This window comes from Apaloderma vittatum, unplaced genomic scaffold (genome assembly GCF_000703405.1).
Source record: "Apaloderma vittatum isolate BGI_N311 unplaced genomic scaffold, ASM70340v1 scaffold31143, whole genome shotgun sequence".
Taxonomy (NCBI): domain Eukaryota; kingdom Metazoa; phylum Chordata; class Aves; order Trogoniformes; family Trogonidae; genus Apaloderma; species Apaloderma vittatum.
Window position 1 is genome coordinate 2,507 of NW_009710420.1, and position 9,679 is coordinate 12,185.

General features: G+C 42.9%; 1 protein-coding gene across 1 annotated transcript; it reads left to right on the forward strand.

The window, feature by feature from the left end:
- The first annotated feature begins 6,866 nt into the window (after positions 1-6,866).
- On the forward strand, positions 6,867-9,212 carry FARS2 (phenylalanyl-tRNA synthetase 2, mitochondrial). The gene is made up of 2 exons (XM_009867293.1): positions 6,867-7,484; positions 9,069-9,212. Exons 1-2 carry the CDS (start codon positions 6,867-6,869, stop codon positions 9,210-9,212), a joined length of 762 nt encoding a protein of 253 aa, XP_009865595.1.
- Positions 9,213-9,679: the final 467 nt, after the last annotated feature.

Below are 9,679 nucleotides of genomic sequence, written 5' to 3' on the forward strand. Positions count from 1 at the left end.
CACAGGTTGTCATGTAACTTGACTATGTCCATCTCTGAAAAACTTTATACCAACGAGGCAGCACAGCTACAGAGTTTGCAAGTATTTTGATTACTAGAACACATTTTGCCTATCTGAGGGACTTGGGGCTTTTTAGTCCGGAGAAGAGAAGATGAAGGCGAGGAGTTGTAGAATCATGGAATCGTAGAATGGCCTAGGCTGGAAGGGACCTTAGAGATCATCCAGTCCAGCCTCCCTGTCATGGGCAGTGACACCTCTCAACCAGATCAGGCTACTCAAGGCTCCGTCCAACTTGGCCTTGAACACCTCAAGGGAAGGGGCAGCCACAGCCTCTCTGAGCGATTTATTCCAGAGTCTTGCTGCCCTCGTACTGAAGAATTTTTTCCTAAGATCCAATCTAAACCTATTCTCCTTTAACTTAAATCCATTTCCCCTTGTCCTATTGCTAGATGCTCCTGTAAAAAGTCCCTCCCCAGCTTTCCGGTAGATTCCCTTCAGGTACTGGAAGGCAGTTATAAGGTCCCCGTGGAGTCTTTTTTCAGGACTGAACAATCCCAGCTCCCGCAGCCTGTCCTCATAGCAGAGGTGCTCCAGCCCCTGGATCATCCTTGTGGCCTCCTCTGAACATGCTCCAACAGATCCACGTCCCTCTCATGGTGGGTGGTATCGATGTTTGTAAATATTTAAAGGGTGAGTGTCAGGAGGATGAGGCCAGTGTATTTCCAGTGGTGCCCAGTGACAGGACAAGAGGTAACGGGCACAAACCTGAACATGGGAAGTTCCATCTAAACGTGAGGAGGAATTTCTTTACTTTGAAGGTAGCAGAGAACTGGAACAGACTGCCCAGCAATGTGCTGCCCAGCAGGGCTATCTCAGCCCACGCTGCAACCCTAGAGAATGTGAAGGTGTTGAAGGTGTGCCTCAGAAGTATGGACCGCGTTGTCTGTGCTCGCCTTCAGAAGCTCATGTATGTAAGGTGGGGCTTGAAATAGTGGTCTATGCTGAGACAGTAGGCATCCTCTGGATCAGAGAAAAAGATACATGTTGTTAATAACTTTTATTTCTTATTTAAGAAGGTCTTACATGTAACACTGAGAGAAAACGTGGTCATGCCTTATCCCAGAAAAGGTTTTTAATCTTCTCTCTCAATATTGCAAGCTTCAAAATGTTGCTGCAGGCAGCATCATGATTAATGTATCACTATTAGAGAGCAGACAGCAAGCCAGCTTATGACACTTTCTTGCTTCAGTTAAGAAAAATAGCAAAAAAATAAGTTAGTCTGTATGTTTCTTGGAACTTGCTGATGGATTATTAACTAGATGAACTCCAGGTACATGAAAAAATGAAGAGCCAAATACTCGAAGGCTATGTTATCTTGCCTGGTGCTTTGTAGTGCATGTAATATTTTGCTCCTTTGGGTAGCCATCATCAGGGACATCTGAAAATGTTCTGCCCTCGGAAGGTCAGGTTCTAAAATGGCTCCATTCAGGCTATTTCAGAAGTCCGTGTGTATAACAGAAATACAGCATTCTTGGTGAAAGCCTAATCTAGTGTGTAACAAGATACCCGCATTTTAAAAGGAGCTTGAAAAAAATCACAAGCTTATTATCAGTAGTGCATGCAAAATAATTTCTGTTACATCCTAGGCAATGTAGATACACAATGGTATTTGCTGCTGTATGCCTACATAGTTTTCAAAACTAAAATTCAATGCTTAGCTAAATTGCTAAGCAGACTGGTAAATGTCCAATTTTAGCAGCCCAGCATATGTTTATAATTTTTGTTTTAACATATGCTGTGCTGGTTGAACTCCCCTCCCCACACATACGGTAGATAAAAGCTGTCACATCACAAAATGGTGGCAGCCCAACTTTTCTAACATTTTCCATGGCACTTCAGAGCCTTGCATTAATTAGTTATTCTTGGAGAGGAGACAGACTCCCATCTTTGTAGAATTTTGGTTTCAAACCGTCATGTACTTCAGTTTATGTATGCGGTGGCCCATCTGTGTTTCTGCAGCCACAAACAGTAAGAAGCCCAGGGCACACAGAAAAGCGGCTGGCGAGGGTGAGGATGCCCTTGGTTCCCAGATGTGGTTCGTAGCCAAGGGCCCCGAAAACAGGTCCTCGCGGTCGCTGCGGGGCTCCAGTTTGCTCAAGCAAGAGCGTTTTCACTCTCCCACTTTCCGAGGAGAGCTAGGTTGAATAAAACAGCGCTGGTGCACCGACCTTTTTCTTTTTGCTGTGCGCTGCTAAACTCGCCCTCTTCTCCTTTTTCAACGTAGGTGTAAGGAGGAATTTCACCGAGTCTGCAACGCTTTCCTAAAACCTCAGGGGAGTCGAGGGGACTTGTGACAAATACCGCTACGGCTGTGATAATGCCGTCTTAATCCTTGTTGCGCTGTGAGATGGAAACCTGGATTTAGACATGAAAGGACATGCCTTAGCAGTGCAGCCATGTGGTCCCTTGTCACATCAACCTGCCTCTTGCACGTGCTCCAAAAGCACAATATTTTTTAGTGTCTCTCTGCCCTTACCCTGTTGCAAAGCTCCTGACCGTGTCACGTCTGTGGTGCTGCTGCGCAGGGGATGGTTGGTTTTCTGTGAGGGATGAAGGAACTTCCTGAATCAGATGAAACCGCTGTGGGAACGGCGCGGGGTCTGTGGTAGAGGACTGACTTTGGCAAGTGTGGTTACACCTGTGCCTGGTCTATTAGGGGGCCGGTTAGCTCAGTGGGTTGAGCGCGGTGCTGACAACAATGACAACACCAAGGTCGCGGGTTCGATTCCTGCTCCGTCCCCATGTGTTGCCTGGTGTCCCTGCCCATGACAGGGAGGTTGGACTAGATGATGTCTAAGGTCCCTTCCAGCCCATGCCATTCTATGATTCTATGAACTTGAACAAAAGCATCTGATATACTCTGGTCTACCTTGAAGCTGCTCAAGGTAGAGCTCACACCCACATGCTGGTATGTTTCCAAAAGCGTAGCATATTATATCATCCCTGTCGAAGATCTGAGTTCGTGCAGTTGCTTCATCCCTGGGTGCCACCTCTTGCCCTCTGGTCTACCTGCTCAAAAGCTTACACCCACATGCCGGCATGTTTCCAAAAGCGTAGTGTGTTATATCATCCCTGTCAAAGATCTGACTTCGTGCAGTTGTGTTGGACATCTCACTGTGGAGAGCGTGGCACAGGGACAGGCCCGTGGAGCTTTGGAAGAGCTGCTGAGGTACGTGGGAATGTGGCCATGGCGGGGTCCGAGGTAAGGACCTGTGTAGCAGGAGATGGTGTCGCTATTCCTGGAGCTGTTTGAAAAACGTGTGGATGTGGCACTTCAGGATATAGTTTAGTGGTCATAGTAGTGTTGGGTTGACGGTTGGACTAGATGATCTTCCAGGTCTTTTTCAACCTTAATGATTCTGTGGTGGGCCTGGTGCTTGCAGTGCTTTGAGAAGCCCCCCTGGGAGCTGCTGGTGGGGCAACCTCCTTCCAAAACCCCACGTCAGCTCCCAGCTGCGAGTCGGAGCCACCGACAAGCCCAGAGCATACATGGTGATGGTCCTGCAGTGCTTTGCCATCTTTGGATTGTAGATGCCAGTGGTGATTGTTCAATGTTTAATTCCCATTTATGTATTTGTTTTCAGCTACAGGACCTGCAGCTGCTGTTGGCTTGCTGTGGCTGTTTGCTGCCTGGCAGTCTTTCCTCTGGGATTCAGGTTTTGTCAGCGTGCACAGAAACCAGTTTCAGTTTGCTGCCAAATAATAAGCATGGTGGCGATGAAGGAAGAAAATGATACATTTAAATTGCTTTTTCAGACCTTTAGATAGATGTCTGCTAGAATTAATTGTCTATTTATTACAAGTGGATTAGTGTGTCCTTAACATCAGTTATTTATCGCTAACATGAAGGTAAAGAGATTTCTTTCTTTTCCAGTGTTGTTTTTGGTCCTGGTAAACATTTCTTTGATTTGAAGTTTTATTGTATGATGTAAAGCTTGTAAACATGGCATTTTCCTTCCTTCTCTGTGGGTCCTGTCCCCAAATGTATTTTATCACCAGCTGGGTTGAACTGAATCCAATACTATTTTTCTCTAATGATTCTGGAAGTAGCATACGTGAGTCTGTGGTGGGAGAAGGAGTTTCTGGAGGAATTAAGTGTTTCTGGTGCTCTCATGGTGATACCGTGTCAGTGGTTCCTTTACTGCTTGGGTGCAGTACTTGGACAGCGGATAACTTGTCGGATAATGCTGGATAATTGTAACTTCTTTTTCTTATTGCTCAGAGTAGATTTTGCCTTAGATTAGAGCACTAGTGCAGACAGTGCTCTAATGTAATGATTTAAGGCAGAAGCATAATGTTAGTATGAAACCTCTGATACCAGTTTATCTGTAGGTTTGTGAAGAGTAAGTATCACTTGCTCCAAAAAAAAGCGCTTTTCTGAACTATCAGAAACTGATAGCAGTGTTCCTCATTTCAAATACTGAAAACCCTTAGATTTGTATGTGTTAGTCTACCTTAAAAATCATGAGTCTTAAATGAACAAGAGTCCCTTCCCTCTCATTGCCTCCCCTTCCCCTTATGGTTCATGTTCTAAATTCTTTTCTCCATGAAGTTATAATCATGAGAATAACTGTTTATGTGGAAGTTAAACTTCTCACATAGTTGTCTGATTCTCAGAGCAATGGTATTTAGGAAAACGGCAAAACATCACGAGACTCGTGATAAAGCCACAAGAGTTTTTTGTACGTTACAGTTACATATAAGTTTTGAATAAAATTTTTTAGAAAAAATAAATGTATGGGCAGATGGTGGTATTTATTTAAGGGAAGCTGAATTCATTATCTACTAGAACTGGGTATTTCAAGCAGCTGTTTGAAAATGAGAACTCACTTTCCATGAAGGAGAACGTATGTTTGGGGAAAATGGAGCCTCTTTTCAAAATGTAAGGCTATCCCTTCTTTAGTCTATGTCAGAGAGTTTCTGGGGTGGGTGTGTGTGTGTGCAGATTGCATTTATGGAAGAACCTTGTCAATACTGGCCAAAAAATAATTTGCTGAAGTAGTTTTGCAAACTCTTAAAAAAAATAAATAAAAAAGTTGCCTTCTTAAAAGTTTCAAAACTAGATAAAAACTGTAGCTGCTCCTTTCTAAGATATTCAACCGGAAAAATTATTATACCAATATTTAATAATCTTACCCTGCCCTGCCCGGTTGAATTTGTGACTACCCAACTTGCTTTTATTTTCATTTATTGAGATACAATTATTTCAGGAAATAGGCCTATAGGGAACATCCAGAAGAAAGGAAGCCAAGTATGATCGTACCCATTGTGTCTTACAGATCTGTGTTCTGGGGATTGCCCATTCTAGGCTGTGTCTATTCTACTCACATATATATCTTTGGAGTTTAAGAGTATAAAAAGTAATCTTAGCGCGTTTTTGTTGTTGTTTTTCTGTTTTATTTATACTTGTTTCTCTTGTATTCCTGTGGAAAGCTAGCCAGGCACTGTAATCCTAACATAAAGATAGAAATCTATCTCTCAAAGACTGTAGTCTATTAATTGCTTATGTCCTTTCTTCCCCTGTTTCTTAAAGAAGACTTCCACAGGGAAATCCTTCACCTGGGAAACCTGTGGCCCTGGATTTCTTTCCCCAGTCACATAACTTCTGATGCCTCTTTCCCATTCTATAATGCTTAATTATTTTACTGGAACCTATGCTAATATTTGTGAAGCCCAACTACAGATTTTTTAGGTGAATTTGTATCTCAGAATGGGCTTGTGCATATGGAGTAACTGAAGGGCTCATGATCCTCAAAACTCTTTGCATTTGGGATTCTCTGTTTGAGCACTACGGAGTAATGCAGCTGTGTATGGGCGAAGCACGAAGCCTGTCTTGTGAAGAGGGTGAGTGTGTGAAGGTGGCCCTTTGGTAGGAAGTGAGTTGTTCAGTTCACATGTCTTTTGGAATTCCGTAGCATCATAGAATGGCCTCAGTTGGAAGGGACCTTAGAGATCATCTAACCCAACCTCCCTGCCATGGGCAGGGACACCTCTCAGCTAGACCAGGTTTCTCAAGGCCTCATCCAGCCTGACCTTGAACACCTCGAGGGAGGGGGCAATTTCATCACTTCATTCACATTCCTGATCTGCTCACCCCGAAACACTGACATTGGTTCTGACTACGTGAAGCCTTTATTGTGAATCTCACACAATACTTGATATGCTGTTTATGGATAAACATATGCCTTGTGGTCTCATCATCTGGGTGTTTTTTTTTCTCAGTGGTTCAGTGGTTTGAAAGGTTAAACTGGTTTTGTTTGGCATTAAGAGTTGGTGATGATTTCTTAACCTGTGCCACATGCATCTGGTTGATGTGAAAAGCCTTCTGTAGCTTCTGCTAATGGGGAGAGATAATGCAACAATAAGTTAATGCTTGGGGGTTTATTATAAGCAAGTCCCTGACTGCTGAAGAGCATTGCTAAATTTCTGAGTTTCTCATCAGTAGTATTCAGTTATCACCTCATATTTTAACCAGATGAAAAGTAGTGTTCAAAGAAGGTCTGATGTTTTTTCAGCTGTAAAGAGCAGCAGTATCTGGAATGGGGTTAAGGCTAGGTCTGGAGTTATTAATATTGATGTAGTGATGCAGAAGACTGATAATTAAATAAGATGTCCCAACTGAAATTTGATCACAAGGGTATTTTCCTTCATCTGAACTCAAAATAGTGGGTTATTATGAACCTTTGTCATCTTAATCAAGCAGACATTTGGATTTCACCCTGAGGTATTTAGCAATTCCTGCAGTAAGATTGCAGTTCCTAACTCCTTCTTTTCTCTTTTTTTCCTAGATCATAAAGGAGTTTGCAATGGCAATGCTCTGGAAATTCATGAGAGTAGCTAAGTATTCTAAAACAGCTTTGTCACCAAAAGTAAAGGTAAGAGGAATTCCCACCCATTCAAGGCATTCTTCATCCAAGTCTGTACCTTCCGATTTTGCTCCCAACACGCCCTGCTCTAATACTGTGGAACTGCTTGGTAAAGCTTACCCTCAGGATGACTACAGCAATGTCACAGAAAAGATTCTGTCCAAGGTGGGGAAGAACTTGCACAACAAAAAGCATCACCCTTTGTGGCTCATCAAGGAGCAGGTGAAGGACCACTTTTACAAAGAGTACGTAGGACGCCGTGGGACTCCGCTCTTTTCAGTCTATGACGGTCTTTCCCCGGTGGTTACAGTACACCAGAATTTTGATAGTTTGCTTATCCCACAAAGCCACGTCAGCAGAAGGAAAGAGGATAACTATTACTTGAATCGTGAGCACATGCTGAGAGCACATACGTCAGCTCATCAGTGGGACTTGATACACTCTGGCCTGGATGCCTTTCTGGCTGTGGGCGATGTCTACCGCCGTGACACAATTGATAGCACCCACTACCCTGTCTTCCATCAGATGGAAGGAGTTCGGCTCTTCTCCTGTCATGAGGTAGGAATTCTCTAGTTGGGGTGAGAGATTTTGGGTGCATTGCGTGATCTTGTATTTGTCATAAGCAACAGTGTGTTACAGCAACACACGTCTTATGCTGCGCATTGATAAAGATCAAGTGATTGACTATGTAGTGATAGTTCTAATTTGGGAAAAAGAGAATCATAGAATGTTAGTGGTTGGAAGGGACCTCTAGAGATCACCTAGTTCAATCCTCCTGCCAAAGCAGGATCGCCTAGGGCAGCCACACAGGTGAGTTTTGAAAGTCTCCAGAGCAGGAGACTCCACACCCTCCCTGGGCAGCCTGTGCCAGGGCTCTGGCACCCTCACAGGGAAAAAGTTTCTCCTCATGTTGAGGCAGAACTTCCTATGTTCTAGCTTATATGCAATATTCCTTGTCCTATTACTGGGCACCATTCTGAAGAGACTGGTCCCTTTTTCTTGACACCAACTCCTCCGGTGTTTATATACATTAAGAAGATCCTCTCTCAGCCTTCTTTTTTCAAGACTAAGCAGCCTCAGTTCTCTCAGTCTGTCTTCACAGGGGAGGTGTTTGAGTCCCTTAGTCATCCTCTAGGTGGAAAAAATAGATGGGCAATGTTCCTGAAAGCTGGCAAACTACAATGTTATTTTGGTCAGCTAATGATTTGCAGAATTCTATTGTTATTCTGTCACCAGTCTTTTCTGGTGAAGTTACTTTACCAAAAATTCTGTCATATTAATACTTGAAGGACTCACGGATGTGAGCTGTCACAGCTATATCCAGTGTACAGTTTTTATTCTGTCATCTTATTTTCTTCTAATAGTTCCAACCTTCTCTAGATGAAAGTCTTTGTTAATGAATTGTTAGATTCTTCATCTCATCCTAAAGCTGTGTTGAAGGATTCATCTGTTGCAACTGACCGTTATGGGTGTGTGATACATACCCAGTAAAATCATCAGTGTCCAGAGGCATTAGCTGAAGAGCTCTGTGTAGAAGTCCAAGACTCTTGAGTTTATGTATTTTGTTGGCACAGCTTGCATGTTCTGCAAATGCTTGGGTGTCATTAAGTATTCTGCTGTGTCATTGATCAGTGGTAAATACAGGCCAGTTTGTTTTCCAAATAGTAATTGATTTGTATAATTTGTGTGTGCTTGTAGCAATACTGCCAAATTCACATTTCTATAACTAAAACTAGCTTATTCTAATAATACTGAGAGTCGACCGTTCTTAATGTGGTTGCCAGTGGGTGACAGGAGCTTGGCAGGGAAGCCTGGTGGGTTTGGATGCCTGAGGGAAAATGAGGGTAATCACAGAGCACTGCTTCCCTCGGTGTTGGAAAGGGTTTGTGCTGCCTGCGCTGGTGTTTCCCACCCCACGCGGCCTCTACAGATGTCCTGCCTGTCCAATACGTCTTCTTTGCTACCCAACAAATGGAAATCTTGCAGATTTTATCCCGTCCTGTTTGTTTGCTGTACTTCTCCCATAGGCCTGTTTATGAATAAAATTAGGGTTTGTGCAAGAGAAAAATGTACGGCACTACCTTAAGAAAACACTCTTTCATAGTGCTTTATGTTCTTGACAATTTCTTTTTCGTTGAACAGGAGTTCAGGCATTCGCATGGAAAGATTGCATCTGCCACAAAATTAAACCATCAGCAGGATATTATAATGCAGGATGGAATTTCTGCAAACTTAGGTTTGATTGATCTAATTACTGAAATTATTGTTAATGAATCTGTCCCCTAAGAAATTTTGGTCCTAATGATGGCCTATTTCTTTCTTCTCTAGAAATGTAATAATAGGAATAATAGGATTTTAATAACTGGGAAGAAATTTACAGGGGAGGTTCACTGACATCTTCTACCTAGAAATGCATGACGGGTAACAATCTGATTCACTGCGTGGTGGATTGCTCCTTTCTTTTTATCTTGTTGCTTTTTCCCCAAGAGAATGATTGAGAGGTTAACAGAGAATGTTAATAGCTGATGAATTTGAAATTAGCTGTGTGTTGCAAAATGGGTCTGTCTCTCTAAAGCATGAAAGTCCAGTTGACTTCCTATACTGGTGGAGAAAGCGTAGCGGTATGGTGTGTAAATTCTTGTTTACTGAGCAACATGCATAAATTCTAAATCTGAGCATGATCTAAAGCGTCCTTTTTTTTGCCTCAGTTACAGGTTAAATCCTGCTGGAATCTTGCAATATATAACACTTCT